We start from the raw sequence: 20,124 nt of genomic DNA, 5'->3' as shown, positions 1-20,124 counted from the left end.
ACTGAGCACCTGTGTTGAACACCTGGAGTCTTTTACGCTCTTAGTTTCCTATTGTTTTCGATTTTCTTCATCGCCGCATTCTCGCGAACCCTCTAGCAAACCACTTGTAACTTCCTAAACTGAAACCCGTCCCTCAAGTCAGCATTCGAAAAAGATTTTCAATAGCCTCGCCTCCTTCCTATGAACCTTGCCAGACCTTATCCGTGGCTTGGACTTGCGATAACCCTAAGATAATGATTATACGTGATATTGTTTTACCGACCCGTTCATGCCCACCTTAATCCTCTCTCTTTTGCTCACAAATTACAAGAAACCCCGTTGGATTGGCTCATATGACTTGCGTCCGGTATCCTTTACCTACTAAGGTTGTTGAGTAAGATTGGAGCCACTGGTCTACCTCGTTCGTGAAGGTCTGTTTCTACTGCACATGTTGGTACAAAGTTAAAACAGACGTTAGTTCAACGTCAGGTAAGAGAGCACACACAAGTAAGCCATGTTTGTAGATCAGCAGTACCCGTGTCGTTGTGGGAAGATATGGTGCCCTTGTTGTAGAGATATTATACCTCTGTCGTTGTGATTGGTTATTGTTCCCCTGTCGTCGTAGTGAGGTATGGTACCTCTGTCGTTGTGATGGGATGTGGTACCTCTGTCGTTGTGGTGGATGTGGTACCTCCCTCTCATTGTGGGTGCTGGTCTGGTCGTACCAGCTGTGAGTGCTGGTTTGGTCGTGGTAGCTAGGTTCTGGTCTAGTCGTGCCAGCCAACTGGGTGCTGGTTTGGTCGTGCCAGTTAACTGGATGCAGGTCGGGTCGTGTCAGTGATGGCCAAGGCTGGCCTGGTGGCGGACGTCGAGGGCCCAGTGGACAGCCTTGCATAACTGGGACAAGGTCTTCTGTTTTTGCCCGGCCGGCTCTATTCCGGGATGAGTGCGTCTAACACGTCGCGTCGGCCGGACAGGTCGCGCGTGCTCCCACCTGCTTTACTGACCTTCCTCCACATTTTGGTTTCTTAACTGACCTTCCCGCCCTCATCTTAGGTTCTTGATTGACCTTCCCCTACATCTTTGGTTCTTAGGTGACCGTCTCCCACATCTTTTTGTTCTTTACTGACCGTTTCCCCACATCTTTTTGTTCTTTACTGACCGTCTCCCACATCTTTTTGTTCTTTACTGACCGTCTCCCACATCAATTTGTTCTTTTCTGACCTACATCTTTGGTTCTTTGCTGACCTCCTCCCAAATCTGTTGTTCTTTGCTGACCGTCTCCCACATTTTTTTTTTCCCTCTTTGCTGACCGTCTCCTACATCTTTTTGTTATTCACTGACCTTCTGCCACATCTTTTGATCTTTACAGATATTCTCCACCATCTTTGGTTCTCTGTTGACCTTTCCAACATTTTCGGCTCTTTACTGACCTTCTCTCACTTCCTGGGTTCTTTGATGTTAACCTTCCCCGACATTTTAGGCTCTGTACTGACCTCCCACGTCTTTGCTCCATTATAATTATCTCCAACCCGAGATGCAGACCTTTTGGTACGTGTGGCCCCCATTTACATCACACTGTGACACCCTCCTCCTTGCTTGACCTCCCACCTTAGCTCTATCAGTTGACCTCCCACTCCCTCCACGGTTGACCTCCTATTTCCTCTATGGTTGACCTCCCATTCCTCCCCATGGTTGGCCTCCCGCCACCCAGACTTACCTTCCACTTTCATTGCTAACATTTCCCGTCGTGCAGATCTCCCTTGGTATGCGCTTTGCATTTTTAGCAGTTTTTGAAGGACATACGTACTCAGAGATTTTTTAAGGTATTTATCTGGCTTCCACCTTGCATCAACGTTAGTCCTGCAGTTGAAAAATTCAGATGTGATTCTAAATGAAAATGGTGTTCATTTGATATTTTGTGAGAATTTAGTTAGAAATAGAATGTTTGTTTTTTTTTCTTACATGAAGGTAAGAGTTCTCGGCGGTGAATTCGTTACATCAGATATTAAGCATCGCGTAAGCTTGGCTGCCCCATCTGTCATGCAGACATATGTAACGCTTGAACTCAACCTCGACGCGGCCATGTTCATGGGGGTTGCGGTAACTTCCTGAACAGCAAACTGCCGGCGAGGTGAAGGACGCGGCGGCGTTGTCGGGGAGGAGGAGGAGGAGTCAGAGGTGCTCAGGTGGTGGCCGCGGGTAACATGGGCCATTACCGAAGGTCCTGCCTACACACACACACGTTCAAGGACTTTCCTCTCTCACTCTCAGATAAGGCAGAGATCCCCCCTCCGCGCGGCCTACCCGACCAGATCTCCTCCTCCCGACCACTTTTGAGGAATCAGGATTATGCCGCGTGATGCAGACGGCTGGCGGATCTTAGCGGCGTGATGCAGACGGCTGGCGGATCTTAGCGGCCGTTAATGTTTGCTTAAACTTTACGGGCGTTCATCAGCAGCGTGCTTGCTCAAACTTAACCCCAACGCCATTTATATGATGAAGCAGGGCACTTGGGCATAATCTACATGTCTAGTGAAAAACTTTTATCAAATCCCATAACTAAAGCAGAATATGATCTTTACCTCTAAAAACGCGTGGCAGGCTAGGGCGTGCAAGCAGTAGGGTCACAGGGAAGTATGAAATGCACGTTTTACCGTTGTAGACCACCTAATTATTAGATGAATAAAAAAGATCTGATGCAGTGATTAACTGGAACTCTTATTAAGCAGCTATTACCTTGTAATTTGCTTTTAGGCACGTGAGTGTGGCGATTACCCACCGTAAATACCCACTTAAACCATACCCGGTGGTACCATGTGTACCAGGGAGTATGGTAAGACATTTAAAAGCTTATTTGTGACGTGTTTAGCAGATGCCGTAAGCACTGAAATTATGATCGGTAGGATGGGCGAGTATGTTGGATATATATTTCCTTGGAAGCGCTTCATGTATAACGGGTCTTCCTCCCCGTACAAGTATCACAACAGACGCTATCATTCATCTTGTGTGGTAGCCTAGCCTGTGTTTTGGTACGTCACTTCGTGCATCCATCGCAACGGAAAAGAAATGGCAAATTTTCTTCATTTTTCTGGCATGCTGTAGGATTTAGAAATTTTATAAATTGGTCAAGTTGTATAAGGTCTGGAGGTAGCAGGAAATGTCTGGTACTTACAGGGTAGCCGTTCGTCCAACGGGTAAGGTTCATGAAGCCTCACGTGCGTCCTCCCCAGGAGCACACACTCCGCTGACTGTGTGAACCCAAATAGTGGCTTTATGTAAGTTCAGGAGGTGTACGTGTGTGAATTGCCCTACTCCTAGGTTATGGCGACATGGCTTACGAATACTCCATCCTTGCCGACGCTTAACCTACTACCGAAAAAGCACGACTGAGTGCTTAAATGCATTTACTTTATGATCGGTCTTTACGATGGCTGATTATGGCGCGTGCCGACCTCCTCACCCAGGTGTTCATCACGCCTCACTTTCACAGTTCCTACTGGTGCGTTCCTTAGTCCAACTGTACTGATATGTTATTTTATTCGGTGTAATTACTATAGTCTTCCCATTGAACGTAGTACAGGCAACTACATATTCGGGATGCAATGCATACATGAATGTGGAAGCAAGCATGGAGGATAAACGCATTTTAGTCACCAGAATATCATGCATAAGGGCCATCACTGAAATTCTCGCGGAATACACGGAGCTCTGGGTGGAGTCTGTGATCCTTTTGCCGTTGCTCTGACGAAGTTTACTTGTCATTATAATTACTCGGTAAGTCAGTGACTTTAGTATAAGTCAATGAAGTTGTTATAGTGTACATCGAGACTGATGTTCTAATTGGTCGACGAGTTTGTGACGTCAGCAGGCTTTGATGTCTTAAGTCAACGAATTAGTGGTTTTTAGTCAGTCGGGTCTGTGGCTTGGTTGATTGCGCTAAAATAGGTCAGTGCCATTAGTGAATTACTTCTGGCGATTCGACAAAATGAAATTTTTACGAGCCATAGCGTATGTCTGCGTAACCCATACACAACCTTAGTTTAGTTACCAGGATTTCCACTAGCAGGGGTTAAAGTGTTTAAAGATATCTAAAATGTTTTCTGTAATTTAAGTCTGTGTATATTCTTTATTCATTAAGTGAATGTGGCGGCAGTGTTACATTTTATATACCGATGGTATGTAAGCTAAGATGTACCGGTAGTCTGTCGGTAGTAAGTAGATGCACTCGGATAACAAAATATATTTAAAGAAAGTATGATTGACTCTGTTTCCCTTTAGGCTAATATCACTAGAGCTTTTCTCTAGAGGTGTGTGTTGGCCTCACAGCCAAGGTGGGTTGTACTCATCGTCCTTCCCACTTGCTGCCTCATTTACCCTGGGGTTATAGACTGTGCCACAGCCGTCCTGCTGGTCCCAGTCTTCTCACCCTGGCCTTGAAGCCCTCACCCACCCACTCCCCCACAAGAAGGGCGGATTATGTCGTACTTTAAAACCTTGTTAATGTGCCACGCCTGCTAATGCCCCTTACCTGCAGCCCTTAACTAACCTCTGCAGTCCTTCCCTCATCTCTCCTGGGCATTCTTCCGTCACTTCACCTCTGCAGCCTTTTCCTTGCATCTACAGCCCTCACCTCACTCCTTTAGTCCTTTCCTCACCTCATTCTTGCTGCCCTCACCACATCTCACCCCAGCAGCCCCTTCCCCGCTTTACCCCAACAGCCCTCCCCTCATTCCTGCAACTCCCACGTCACCTCAACCCATAACCTCACACCCACATTTCTTTTTTACTTAGCCTGTTCGAAGGGATAAATGAATGATCTTGTTCGAATTATTAGTGATATTAAGGTCTTGTTTATATATATTTGTTATTCATCCATGTTTAGTGCATTTTGTTGGTACTGTGTTTATTAATACCAGTGAATTAACTGGCATGCTAATTCACTGCATGTCCACCTTCCTTGAGGCTGCTTTAAACCCGTTTACCCTCATGAATGTCCGTCCATCCTCCGTCCCGTAATTTCCTATATCCTCACACCTCATAAGTGCTTGTCCATCCTGTCTGCATGATTGCTTGTTACCCACCCCTTCCCCTTTGCCCCGTAATTGCTAGTCCTCCTGCATGATTGCTGGTGTTTCCTCTTGTCCTGTTAGTCCTCGACCTTCTCACCAACTCTTACCAGGACTGCGCCCATATTCTTCCCTTTTGAGTGGTTGCTTGACCACTCCCCCACTGACTGTTTGACTTGCTTTGTACCCCTTGGACTCCTTGCCTATGACTGGTGATCCTATCTCATGATGGGTGCCTGTCCACTCGCCCTCAGTCGTCTGTGCCCCCCCATTCCCATGATTATTTGCCTTTTGCACTGTGATTGCTTGTCCTGTTGCTCCATTTTGTCATCTTCGTCTTAACCATGACTGCTTATCATTCCTTAACCCAAGATATATAACCATAAGCCTTGTGCTAGCGTACCCAACCCTCGGTCCCATTTGTGTTACCCAGTACTCCATCATTGCTTTCTGAGCCTCCTGACCTGACCCTACCAAGTCATGCTCCACAATCTCTCGTAACCCTCAATCCCATGATCGCAAGACAATCCCCCCAATCCTACCCATTTGAACGCCCACCTCCTGCCACATGATGGCTTACCTACCCATTCCCGCCTGGTGGTGCATGCCCAGCTAACCCAGATTATCATCGTTGTAGGGGCCGCTAGAGGCTTCCCTGTCCTCGCTGTCCGGGGGTCGCACCAATGAGACGATGGTAAGTAGTGTAGGGGCGTGGCCGCCGCGGCGGCTGGCTCCACCCCTCTAGCTTCATGGACTGTAGGTTAGCCATAGCTCCTGTAGATGATTTACTTGCTTCCTAGCATAACATAACCCTCTGCCTTCTCTGTATTGTATCACTTAAGTCATGTAAATCATTTTGTAATGATGCACATAACTTTTTTCAAGTGTCTTTGTATCCGACATTGATGCCGTAAGTATTATCAGTTTTGTGTGTAATGTCGCTCGTTTATCCGCTGGCCTTGACCAGATCTATCAGTCTGTAGTGGACCCGAGTGGCCAACTCAAGCGGGAGCGTCATTACCAACACTGTTGGAGGAGGATAAGAGGTTGATGTTTGCTAAGGTGGTGCAGAAGGAGTGAAGTGTTGGTGATGGTGATGGCAGAACTGCCTTATAGCAGCTGCTTGTGAAGGGCACTGGTGGTGCGGACTGGGAGGAGAAATCATACACTTGGAACAGGACGAACATTAGGATGTATCTGAGAGCAAAAGACATGAGTCATCTGAGAGTGGTTCGGGATGATCATGATAAAAGGTTATAAAGTGGAAGGTGACAGGAATTTTTCGGGGTTGAGGATAGGGATCAAATTATCCATTTAATTGCTACCTCGGGAATGGTAGGCTATGTGCACGGTGGAGGTTCCTTTAGGGTTGAGAGTGGGAGAGGTTCTAGGGTTGTTGGCTTAGGACACGGGATCACGATAGTTAACAGTATGTGGGGTTCAGGTGAAAGTAACCTTAGGTGAGGGTTGGATGAGATAGACTGGAGCATCTGTTGGCAGGAAAGGTTGGGAAGAGGGGGTGCTTGAACGGTGTGGTAAGGAATGTCGTAGAGGGTATACTTGTCAGAAGTAAGAGAAACAAGAAAAATGGGGAAACCAAGAATAGGTGGAAGAATTGAGTTAGAGGCATTGAGGTATCAAGAACTGAACGTGCAGCAGGCAGACATTTTGAAGGTTGACAAAGATCATTGGATGGGCAAAGTGGGAATGGCGGAGGCAGGAGCATGGTTGATAAATGTTGTAGATTTGTTAGCAAAGATTTGTTTTTGGCAAGGATAAAGAAAGTTACAGGTGCAATAGCTGCCAGGGTTAACCTTTTGTGCTGACGAGGCTCAAAAGTTAAATGTTTGGTTGGTGGTAGAGGACCAGAAGTTGGGAATTTGGTCATAGTGGGAGCTACGAATTAAGTGAAGGGTAATGATGGATACCACAAATTGGGAGTTTTGGGGTGATATGGGGTTAAGAGTATTGTGGTGATAAGTGCTGAGGATTGGAGGGACGGTTGTGTACGGGGCCACAGGTTGGGAGTATAATGGTGGTAGGGGGAGACTGGAAGTGATAATGGGGGCTTGGTAAGGGTGCTGTAGGAGCCTCAGGGTACCTTTTTTTAATGTTTTATATAGAACGAAAGTTGGCAGTGTTTGATTGGTTCTGGAAGGTTGGGGTTTTAGGTGGGATGGTCAAAACAAGGAATTGGGTTTTAGTAGTATTAAGTGCCTGAAATCTGGAATATATTGTTGTTGGTAAAGTTGAGCAAAAGATGCTGATTATTATTCTAGTCAGTGCTGTGTTGAAAGGCTCTTTGGCTTGCTGTGCAGGATGACTGTTGGTGGTGGTGATTGTATGTTTGGCAGCATTATTGCTAAGCATAGGTTGGCTTTTGAGTGGGTGATGGTTTAATTGTAGTAGCTTGGACGAGGGGATCTGCAATTCGGTCCAATTTTAAGGTGGCGTGACAGCCTTTGGTTGCGGGCAGGAACTTCTCTGCTTGTGGTGTTATTGTCTTGTCTTGTTTCATGTTTTATATATTTATTAAATCACTCCTGGCTGAAAAGTCAGAATCTTTTTATTTTCCAATTATCACACCTTTTGAACACTGTTGCACTGCCAACCTTATGAATTACTGAGCATGGGGTATTTGTGTGCATTCTTTTAATGCATTAGGGTCTTTGTCTTTATCAGAAGCACATGTCAGCAGGTTTTCTGATAGCTAGGGTCTGTAACAAAAGCTGATCATTATATATATACTGTACATTACTAGTGTAAATAAATATTGACTAATAGTGAACCAGTGATTTGGCTAAAGTGCTATCTCTAGCCCCTCAGGATTGGTAATCACTGAAAGATGTGCTAACATAGTGTAAATACATAAACGGCATGTAAGTTTGATTTTGCTTTTAAATTTGGTGTATCTTTCTGGATGCTTTGTGTACCCTTTATAATGTGTTGTCCTTTCTTTTTTCTGCATTTTATTTTGTTGGAAGATGTTGAAAAACTCAGTTGCATCACATTGATTTTCAAGTTTTACAGCAGTCTTACACAGTCAGCTATAATCATCCATATTAGATGAACCTCACAAGCTTTGTTTATGTATATTCCCATACATATTGAAGATTTGATGTTCATGGTTCTAAATACATGAGTAAAATTAATCAAATTTTGATAAAAAGAATAAGGCATTTTGGTGATTAAGGAACATGATTTTAAAGAACCCAGCCTTTCCCTCTTAATCAGTGCATAAGGACTTAGCTGTTGGAAACCTTAATGTGCACTTTTCTCATATCTTTATAAAGCTTTGAGTTTGACATCTCTGTCTCACTGTGTATTCTTCTGCATATAATACTTAAGAGAAACTTTTCTCTTATAAAGGGAATGGGAAGAAATCCCTGAGAAAAACTTCATTCACCTAGAAAGTACTGAACCTGGTTTGGGGTCTGATGCTTTTATTGCCTGTTTTGTTACTAGATTCTTAACATGCATGTGGTTGTTGCAGTTGTTCGACAGGATCAAAGAATCACAGCCAGAGGTTATCCAGAAAGTGTTTGCTGTGAAAGGTGACATCACAATGGAGGGTCTGGGCCTCAGTGATGAAGATGAGGCCCGTCTTGCTGAAGAAGTACAAATTGTCTTCCATGCTGCTGCTACCATTAACTTTACGGTAAGAGATTTACAGTTACTGTAGCAAGATGATCAGCCGGAATCCGAGTCAAGATTACTACTACCATCTTACAGTATTATTCTCTGGCAGAAATTTTTAAGTTCATGAGTGTAATGCAGAATGGACCAAGGGTTTCATGTGGTGCTACTGTGCAAAGTTGGGAGACAGACTGTCTGGTGAAAGTAGAGTTTTCCAAGGAAAGATTGTTTTATGATACTGCACCGATGCATAAAGGTACTGGACAGAGAGAGATATTTTACTGGCTAACAAAAATTGTTGGATGAAGAGAGAAATTCTAAAGCAATGAGTCTTATGGGGAAAAAATATGATAGTTTTCAGAACAAGGATGGTCATTTCATCATACTGTTCTGGCAAACAAAGGTTACCTCAAAAAAAAATTAGAGGCATCTAGGAAACATTTTTCCTGCTTCTTCCAAAAGTTCACAATTTCCTGTCTCCTCTCATACCTCATAAGCTTCACCACTTATACTTGGTCAGTAATTGTAATGCTTGATTTATCTTGAATGCTGTTTTTAAACAAATTCTGTCCCTGAAATTGTCTCCTCAGATGCAAGACAAGAAGTGCTATTGGATTTTTTTTTTCACAACCTTAGATTCCTTCTGTGGTGATCCTGCAGCTTTCAGATATGCTCATCCTATGACCAGAATGTACAATTACAAATACAGTAAATGAAATGATGGAATACATAAATACAAATCACGTAAGCAATTTGCATTGGTAATAAAACAAATATGTATTTATAGTCATAATGCAAAGTTATAAAGATTAAAGTGGATTTATTTTTATGGGCTAAAACTACATGAAACCCTGAATCTGTTTTATTACAGTCCAAGACAGGGTCTAAGACAAATACTGAGCAGTAAATAATTTTGTAGAGGTTGAATTATTACTTCTGATATTTTTTTTATTAATATTACTTAGATTCCATTGTTCAAAGTTCAACTTCAGTAGTACATTTAGAAATAATTGTAAATTCCTTTCTGATTCGTAGATGATCATTATTTCTGCAGTGATCTTTAACAATTAAAAATCTGATTTTTTCCCTTACTCCGTGATGCACCAAGGTGTTGATCCACTCTCTCTTTGAACTGGGACTTTGAGTTTCAATGTATTCAGCATTTTGAATTTCCAGTATACTCTCATCAATACATGCATGGCATTCTTTTCTTTGCAGCAGCACTAGACCCCCTCCCATCCAAACTATTCCATAACCAACCCCTAGGTAACTGGCATCAGCAGATACCCATCTCTTAAATGCATCATCGACGAAACATATACTCTCCATAATGACCCAACAAGCCCTAAATAACCTCTCTTCCTAGCAAATCCTAAACACCACTCTACTAGACATATACCCATCTGAAAGAACACTCCCCAAGCATATAAGAATTGAGCTTTCTCATCTGTTATATCTGTTCTAGATATAACTCATCCCTCCACCATCATAAACATTGACTGAATATATCACAAGACCCCTCTTAATACAACTTTTATGTTAAGAATACTGAACACTTACATTTGTTCTATGCTCACCTTATGAATGTTTACTTACATCATTATTCTTGACTCATAACATGGCCAGCTTCCTTAGCACTCTGGGAGCCCCATAGTAGTAAATCCATGGGCAGGAGAGTGAGTATCCATTATCTTGATGCACATTTTGGGTCTGTATCACTGAGCTAGGCAACATTTGACCTGCTGCATTAGCTTAAATACTAAATTGAGGCATTAAGATTTTCATACAGGTAACCAAGATGGACAGGTCAGCTCTTAAAAACCAACATCACCTTTAAATGCAAATAAAAATTTAACATTTTAAAGATGTTCACAATGGTAGATGCATAAAGGTTCATTGACCTATCACACAAGTTTTGTTTTGGTCACATTTAATTGTTAATGGTTGAAAAGCCTTATTAATGTGCATGTCAAGATATGGAACAGTAATGTAACTGTTGTTATGAAAACGAGAATTTTGACATATAGCACATTGCAGCCCTCTAATCATGCAACCTTTCTCCATCCAGGAACCAATGCGTGTTGCTGTCAATATGAACATGCTGGGTACTAAGCGTGTCGTAAGCTTAGCGCAAAAGATGAGGAAACTAGAGGTAAGCTGTGTGAGGCATATGTACTTCTTAATTGCTGTAAAAATTTCGAACATTTAAAATTTTATTTAGTAAATATTCATTGTTACATGTAAGTGTATTCAAGACCTATTGATACATTGGATTAAAATCAGAAGCAAAAATGTGTTTCATAATATGATTCAGTTATGGTTTAAAGAAAGTATGTCTCTTGTCTATATAGTGTATGGTCTTTTTGTGCCACCTTTAAAGCCAAGCTGGTACATAGGGTTCACATTGTCCAACTATCAGGAGTCATAGCCTTGTCTAGTGAAGATGCATTTGACTTCTAAACTGTCAGGGTCAAACATACCTCACTGTGTGATTATTTGTACAGTTGTTTTCCAGCAACTAAAGAATTTACTGCTGTAAGAGCCATAAATGCTGTTTGGATTTTGAGTTACGCCCCTTTTAAAAAGACTTAACCTGGCCCATGACTTTTAGAAAATTATATCTCTAGACATGGAACATAATTGAGATACATTTGATATCTAAAAAAATATTTCCACCAATATTCACTTCATTCCTTATAGCTTTCCTGCATTGCAGGCTGTACAAGTTTCCTTTGGAACACCTTCCTGGTTATTCATACAGTGGTTATGATCAAATGTTTTTGTATTTATTGCAATTTACTCGATCATAAATCTGTCAACAAAATAATGATCCTGTTTTCTATGTGCAGTCAATGGTGCACGTTTCTACAGCGTATAGCAACTGCCACTTGCCAGAAGTGTATGAGGAGCTGTATCCTGCACCTATGGATCCTGGCCGCCTCATTCAGCTGACAGAATGGTTGGATGACAAACTATTAGAAGCTTTGACTCCTCATTTAGTATCTCCACGTCCTAATACCTATACATATACCAAAGCTTTAGCTGAACATCTCCTGGTAAATGATGGTGGAAGATTACCTATATCTATCATCAGGCCATCCATTGGTAAGTTGATGCACAGCCATGGTTTAGAGATATCTTGTCTATCAGTCGATCATCATAACATCCATTGCCAATGCCACTGGGCAGATCTGGTACATAAGGCCTTTGGAAATCAATAGCACATCTCCAGTTTTCCAGTCTCTTGGATGAAACCCGAATTTTCATGCTTATTAGAATACTTTCTGCCTTTTCACCTTCCATACTAATAGCAAATTCAGACCTCTGAGGCCTCATTTACTTGCCCCTGTAGAGGTTTATCACAGCATCCCACCCTGGCCACCACACATTTCCTTAGTACTGCCGGTCACTATCTGGCCACCACACTCTTCCCCAATACAACCTTACCCTTTCTCACTACCAGCACAGCTCCCTTCTTTTCCTAACTTTAAGTATTCTCACTCCTATTTCTAGGGATAAAGCTATGCTTGCATGTTACTACATACATCTGTAATCTCCCGAGCTCTAATCTCACTTTGCTCATTAGCATGGGCTGCAGTGCTCTTCCCAGCATCCTTAACAACAGATTCAACTTTCACTTTGTTCACCTTCAGTATGTACATTCATTTTACTCCAGTCACTTAAATTTCCTGCATCATTCTGTAGGGTCCAAAAATGCACCACACCAACTACTAAAGCATCAGGAACAAAACATTATTTGCACACATCCGGTCCTTAAATGTCATGTATAATGTACTGATACCAGTTGCAGCATACTAACATCAGATTTTCAGATTGTGATATGGTTATTTCCTGTTTTTGTTTGATGTCTTGATCTTTCTTCTTTCCAGTGTGTGGTTCTTGGCGTGAGCCCTTACCTGGATGGGTTGATAACCTTTTTGCCTTCACTGGTCTGCTGGTAGGAATGGGTAAGGGGGTTCTACGATCCCTCTATATCAAACCAGGCATTACATTAGACTTCATACCAGTCGACATCCCAATCAACCTAATGATTGTATCTGCCTGGAACACAGCTGCTGGACGATACAGGTTAGTTTTACCTTGAAGACATATATAGGGGTGATTTAAGATACCAATGGAAAAGATGACTGCTAATACAGAGATGTGGTGAGCTGACAAAATGTGTTTTACATAGAGGATTTATAATGAGAGAAACTTAGATAGTCATGGAATAAGAATGAGAAATAGGTTTTTCTCCTTTGGATATTAAGAGGAATTATAAAGTCTTGTCCAACATATTAAAGAGTTATTTTCATAAAGAATTCCAAGCAGTTAAGTTTATAGTAGCATAGCACAATATAATAGTGTTAAAAGGCAAAATGTTGGAAGAGCGAGGAAAAATTCTCGCATTTTTATATTCTCACTCATGCCTGTATTTGATACTTTCATAACAAAAATGAATAGGTACTCTAATGGTTGGAGTTTTGCATTAAGTTAACAGTATTCATATCCAAAGTTAAGTGTTTATTGTAAAGAATTTTTACCAGAAATTAAATGAAGTTGGATTAGTTGATGTATCCAGTAATCTCCACGACTAAATTATGTTTTGTTCTCAGACCAAACTCTGTGCCAATCTTCTGCTGTTCAACTGGATCACAAAAACCCTTGACAAGTGATGCTCTAGCATTGCATCTGGAGAAGTCTGTGCGGTCTTTCCCTTTTAGTTCCACAATATGGTATCCAGATGGTTCAGCCAAATCCAACAAATTTATGCATCAGATTCACGTATTTCTTGTCAACATCGTTCCAGCCTACATTGTTGACACCATAATGAGGATCCTTGGTAAAAAACCAATGTAAGTTCAGTGATTACTATTTTCACATTAGATTATTCCCTTTTTATTTACTATCATCAATTAGTTTTTATGATACCTTCACCACTGGTCTTTTTAATATACTTTACCTGCTTGTTTTTTCTCATTTAGTCAAGTTAATGATAAGAATTAAAGTATATTGCAGCTAATATACTGAAGAACTTCTATATTCCAATAATTTTCATATATATGAAGACATTCAAAAAGTATATATTAACAAATGTAATGATTCAATGTTTCAGTGCTGTGAAGCTGTGTAACAAGATGGTCAAAGCTGTTGGTGCTCTGGAGTACTTCATGTTACGTGACTGGGTCTTCCATAATACACAGACTCAGTGCCTGTGGGATACCCTCTCTCCTGCTGATAAGGAAATATTCCACTTTGATATAGATACTTTGAATTGGGATGAATATATAGAGACCTACCAGAAAGGCTGCAAGCAATACATCATGAAAGAAGACCTGAAAGATGTACCACAGGCTAGAAAAACAATGCAAAGGATGCACTTCCTCCACCGTCTTGTACAGTTAGTAGTGATGTATGGTGTCTGGTGCTTGCTGTCTTCTGACTCTGCCACAAATTGTTACTCAGTATTCTTCAGTGGTGCTGCAAAACTTCTTTCCCTCTCCCCATTTTTGGCGGCAGCAGAGGAGGTTGAAGTTGATGTTTCATAAAATTATTATATTGTAAGCAGCAACCAGTTAGTCATTTATCTAGGACATTTCCAGAGGTCTGGCCAGTGGATGAAATAGTCACATCTGTTTCCTAGGTATGTTCTCAGAAAGTGGCCTTGGTGATGATACAGCTATACCTGTACCTAAGGAGTGCTTCCACAGGTAACATCTAGTGGATGACCACTCCTGTACTTTAGGAATATTCCTAGAGGCTTGGCCAAGTAAATGAGATAGTCACACCAGATTCCTAGGAATGGAGTTGTGGCCGAGGTGATGTCATCCAAGCGGTAGCTCGCTCAGACACCACACTGACTTTAGAATCTACCTCGTGAGCTCTGACCGAAGCACTAAGGGAGGCCTTACCTGTGCGCCCCAACTAACAGGGCATTTTGTTTGCTATATTAGTGGGTCCTTAGCAGTTAAACAGCTTGAATCTTTGCTTGTCCTTTAAGATGCAATTTTTTAAGGAACAAGTAATTATGATGTTCTTGAAAAGCCAATTTGCTCCATTCTTTTTTGGAGGACTGCATTTGGAAAATTATTGATAATATCTTGGGCAGGACTTTGCTAATGTACCCTATATAGAGCATGGAGTGGCCACTTTGATGCCATGTGTGTGAAACATCTTGTAAACAAGTGCTCAAAATACCAAGCATATGGTATCTTAGGTATTAGTGATACAAATAATACCTCGTTTTGTATATAGTATTTGTAACAGAAAGTTTTCTGCCCAAAAAATATTAATCATATCAGTATTTTATAATTTTACATATTGTAGATTTTTTTATTACAGTAATCTTGTATAGCAATATTATAAATGTTTGTGATGATAATGATAATAATTGTAATGTGACAGTGAAAGTGTGAGTTTTAAAAGGAAATACTTCTCTGTAATACCAGTAAGTTAAGGTTATCTTTATTTTTTGTCATGACAGTATTTTTTATTACAAAGATTTAGAAGCCCATTTAATTATTAAACCTGAATTACATAGTATTTAAGTGTTCTAATTAATAATCAAATTAACACACTTAGGTTCTTTGATTTGTCTTGCTAGAATAGAATTTGTCTCCAATTGTTTATACTGTGTAGGACATGAGTTATGGTGGGCTTCAACTGCCAGGGAAATAAATGTGTACTAGAATTTGAGTATACCGGCTCTTATAGATTTTTTCTGGGTGTTCAGAGTTGGCAAACAGTAACACTTCCATCAGGCCTTGTCTTTTATTGTCTGTAATTTGCTCATAACATTAATGTTAAGGTAGAATACAGTTTTCTGTTTTGTATTTGCATAAGCAGAAATTCCCTTGTCTTGTTATACAACCCAAGGACCCCTTTAATGGGGCTCCTACGGCTTTGAGGGTGCCCTCTATGTAGGGACAAGGAAATTATGGACTCCATTGGAGTGATAAGTTCCTGGATGAGACTGTAGTCCTTTCTGTGCATTGACGATGATACAGCCTCACCAGTGGTTTCTTTTTTGTGGTGTAACCACTTGCAAGTGGAGTCCAGTAACACCCACTTAGGTATTTTTTATTACAGATTTATTTACCTCTTTGATTATGTTGGTGTAGATTTTGTAACTTTTGTAGCCCATTAAATTCTGAAATACTTTTCTATTTCTTGACAAACGTATGTTAAGTTCATTGCATCATAAATGACCTTTATTTTTTTTTTCCATATTGATCTGTTTTGATCCTAGGGCAATGTTTTTGCTTACACCAAATTGCAGTCACATGACAGAATCATTATTCATTTGTGCAGTATTTTATTACAAATCTATTTATTTTTATAAATCAGTCACTTGTTAAATATGCAGCTGATTTAGGAGCCAAGTGCTTTTTGAGAAAAACTACTTTTTGGTTACCATAGTGTCTTCTGTATTAAGACAAAACTGTAAAATAATGCTTGATGTTATAAACTTCAATATCATCATCCTTTTCTTCCACATTAAGCTCATGCTGTAAATAATATTTTAAGTATATATATATATATATATATATATATAGTGTATGTGTGTGTGTGTATATAATTGTAAGTATACATCAACATATAAGTGCATGAAAAACCTCCTGTTAGATTACAAGTTTTCCTAACCATGAAAGACTGACTATACTTAATATTAATGTTCATCCCCTTCATGTTTGATGGCTAGTTTTATTTGAACATTCTTCCTTGAGAAAAGGGAGACTTGCTAATGTAAGGGACACGGGAGTTGTGTGTTCCTTCGTGGGCAAGTTCACCTTTCTAGATTTACTTCTTTGGGTAAGCGTGGTTTTCCCTCTTGGGTTTGGTTATTTGCAAAACTGGGTCATTTCTACCAAAGTTGGTCACTTCATAGGAATGTTGAACTGTATTTCTTCATTATTCTGCTATTCTTTTGCTGAGATCATGGACACAGGATGGGTTTCTGTTAAAGCTTAATAGCTTTTCTTCAAGAACGTTCATCACTAGCCAGAAAACCATTCATCCTTTGTACTATGTGTGTTTTGTCAGTGAAGATGTTTTAATTTGGTTTTGCTATAAAAGAAAAAGTAAATGCCTTTTACAACATGGCTTAAATTACATTTGTAATTTATTTTGATTGTATAATATCAGCCTTACTGTATTGTTTCTAAGGAGTGTCATCCTTCTCATATTATGAGACAATAAGTGAAACAGATTCAGAAAATTCATAATCCTGTGCCTTTTAAGAACTTGTTAATTATGGCAAAGCACTGATCGTTGCTTATAATGTGTTCACCAGCGCTTCATCAAACACTATTGTATGGTATTAAACTGTTCTTTTAGCATCCAGCACTATCTGGATAATTTTGTTTGTATTCTTATTGTTCTGAGTTATATATGACAGTTTTGGCATGTGTAAATTAAGTTACAGTATGTTTTATAATAGTTAAGGATGCATATGTATTAAATTAATAAATGTGACACATGTACAATACATTTTTCTATTTATAGTATTTTCATTTAATAAATATGAAATATTTGTTTTGTATTACTACAGGAAACCTATTGTCCTGTAAATTAATTCCCTAAACAAATGCTTGGGACTTCAGATGTAAATGGCATTCTTCGAGCCACTTTCAGAAGGTACAAGGACTTAAGGCTAAGGAGAATACATGATGAATGTGAGATGGAATTTTTGGTATTTTTAGGAAGGTGAATGTAGATAGATGTTTGTCTGACAAATTTACACAGTATAGGAACATATGAATGTAATGGATGAGGAGTGAGAAATAGTCTTCTTACATTGTCCAGTCAGCTTTTCAAATTAAAGTGATAGTCACAATGAAAGACCATTACATAAATATGTATGCAAATATGTGACCTTGAGGCTTTTATTTGCAAAAGTCATGTGAAAAGTTTAACATTACTAAGTTTTGCCAATGCCATACCTTCTGGAGAAAACTAGAAAAAGTCAGTAAATGGATACTGTATAGGCAAGAAACTAATAAGGTGCCATGACTGGTGTAAAATTGTGACAGGTATGGGATCTGGAATCCAGTCCTCAGGCACCTGACCTTGGGACATACAAACACTTAATAACTGGACTGACTGACCATCTAAACTGTCACTCTCTTGGTAACTCGGCACACAGAACTCTTCTATTCTCATTCTCACCAAATAAAAAAAGGATACATGAGGATACAGAAGAGCTCAGGAATGAAAGTGTAAAACTTCCCAGATAAAAGAAATACTGTAAGTTGTTTGATGACTGATGACTGCACTAGTGGAAGATTCAAATGAGAAACTGCAGAACATGGGGTCTGATTTTGGGAAAGTATGTGAGAGAAGAAAGTCAAGAGTAATTGTGAATAAGGGCAAGAGTATTAGTTTTGAGGTGGTGACATGTTATTTGGAGCAAGACTTTGAATGGAGAGAACTTGCAGGAAATGGAGTATTTTAGAAAACTGGGAGTGGATGTATCAGAGAATGGAACGATTATGTCAGATATGAGCCTTAGGGTAGGTGGGAAGGCAAAGGTCCTAGGCACACTGAGGAACGTGTAAAGAGAAGTTACTGTCTCTAAAGACAAAAACGAAAAAAGGGTAGATATGATGGAAATAAACTTTGAGGACAATATGTGGTGGGAGGAGGGTCGATTGAATAGGGAGAGAGGTTAGCAAGAGGAATCTGTATGAGTGCTGAAAAGAGGCTGTGCTGAAATGGTTTGAACGTAAGAAGAGGAGAGGATAACTTAAGAGGATGTACATGTCAGAAGTGGAGTGAAAAAACAAAAGGGTGAACCAAGGAGGAGGTGGAGGGATAGAGTAAGAGATGCTTTGAGCATTCAGGGCCTGAACATGCATAAGGGTGTGAGGCATGCAAGGGAGAGAACAACCTGGCATACAAGAGTATAATGATCTGTCAGTAGGATGAACCAGGGCAAATGAAGTGGTCAAGGGAAACCATGGAATGAACTGTGGGGACCATATCATGGATAAGGGATTCTGGTTTGGGTATGTTATACATTTCAACCAGACAATGGATTTCGGTACATAAGGCCACTTTCATCTATTCAAAAAAGTGGCAGTAATGTATAAAAAGAAACGGGGATTAGATAGTGAATATGATGAATTCAAATGAATAACCAAGTGGGACGAATGAAATCCGAAGGGTAAATGCTAAGTGAAAAATGCTAAGTATTTGGGTGTAGGATGGTTTTCAAAGAAAGGGAGGATGTACAGAACAAAACCAGAATACGGCTTGTAATAAAAGAATGTTTGTTTGAGGTGCAGAGAGAGAGAGCACAATGAAGAGTGATGGGTTATATAAGAGATGTAGGTAATTAAATTGGAGAGAGGGTGTAAGGAAGATGAAAGCATTATAAAGTAAATTAAAAGAGCTTAATGAACACAAATGGAAAAGTTGCCTCTGAGTAGAAGTGGCATTGTATATGGCAACATGGGAAGCTTACTGTGTACTTGATTATTCAACAGTCACTTGTTCTATTGTAAAAGGAGTAAAAATTATGAGAATTAACGAGGAACACGTCTTCATACCATTATTTGCAAGGTAAGCGAGAGGAATGTGATTGATCATGCTAAAAGGATTAGTGACTACAATGAAAAATAATGCTGATTTAGGGAGGGGAAAACGTGTTTGAACTGTTGAGTTAAGCAGGTAGTGGGGAAAGTTTTAAGGATAGTGAAGGGACTGTGTGGAAATAGAAAAGGCAAGTAAAGTTGAAGAAGACTTATATAAATTCTTACATTGGTAGGCAAAGAAGATTTCTAAATGCTCATGATGAAAGTAGTGCTTGTGTGAGACAAAAAGGTCATACGAGTGAGTGCTGGACATATTGCAACATACCAAATCTTGGGTGATTTGCCCAGCCTCTACAAGCACTGCGCTAGACTTGCCCTCTGTCAGTGGCCAGTTAAGGGTGAGACACTAAAGATTAACAAGCGGCACTGGAGTTCTTTAGTTATGGAAAGACTGTTACCATGGCCACCCCTTTGAGGGAGTTCCAATCGGAACAGGCGTCTGAGATATAGATAGACTGAAAAATCCTTAAAAGATGTCCTACATGAGTGGCTAGAGATAAAAGTGGGTGTGCATGAAGGTTACCGAACATTACCATCTTTCACAGCCATATGATACCCATTCATATTAAAATAGATCTTCCTCGGGAGCTTACAATTCTCAAAGACAACACTGCGAAAGAACAGCCATCCTGAACAGGGGAATAACATCCAAGAGGTGAAAAGTTTAAACAGTGGCTAGAGTTACTAGTTAACTTCCAATATCACTCCATTTTGTAGAACACCCGGTTTGAAAGAGAAGATGAAGGACGTGTGCCATACTTTAGCTTCAAGAGCTGTTCAGCGACCCACACATGGAAATCATGGGGGAAATAAGCCAATTCCAAACTTAATGCTAATACAAGAAA

At 40.2% G+C, this 20,124-nt stretch overlaps 1 protein-coding gene across 2 annotated transcripts in view; it reads left to right on the top strand.

Annotated features, from left to right (window-relative positions):
- Nucleotides 1-17,217, top strand: part of LOC139758014 (putative fatty acyl-CoA reductase CG5065) — a 67,764-nt gene extending 50,547 nt beyond the window's left edge. The window contains exons 2-8 of one of the 2 annotated variants that reach the window (XM_071679007.1): nt 5,686-5,742; nt 8,542-8,706; nt 10,753-10,836; nt 11,534-11,789; nt 12,575-12,773; nt 13,301-13,540; nt 13,801-17,217. In XM_071679007.1, coding sequence (XP_071535108.1) covers nt 5,686-5,742; nt 8,542-8,706; nt 10,753-10,836; nt 11,534-11,789; nt 12,575-12,773; nt 13,301-13,540; nt 13,801-14,233 — 1,434 coding nt within the window. In that variant the 3' untranslated portion in view covers nt 14,234-17,217. The remainder of the gene's footprint in view (nt 1-5,685; nt 5,743-8,541; nt 8,707-10,752; nt 10,837-11,533; nt 11,790-12,574; nt 12,774-13,300; nt 13,541-13,800) is intronic. The other variant, XM_071679008.1, reaches the window with a different exon arrangement.
- The last annotated feature ends 2,907 nt before the right edge of the window (nt 17,218-20,124 follow it).

This window comes from Panulirus ornatus, chromosome 29 (genome assembly GCF_036320965.1).
Source record: "Panulirus ornatus isolate Po-2019 chromosome 29, ASM3632096v1, whole genome shotgun sequence".
In the NCBI taxonomy this organism is placed as follows: domain Eukaryota; kingdom Metazoa; phylum Arthropoda; class Malacostraca; order Decapoda; family Palinuridae; genus Panulirus; species Panulirus ornatus.
The sequence above is the reverse complement of the archived record's forward strand: the minus strand, read 5'-3'. Positions and strand labels throughout refer to the sequence as shown.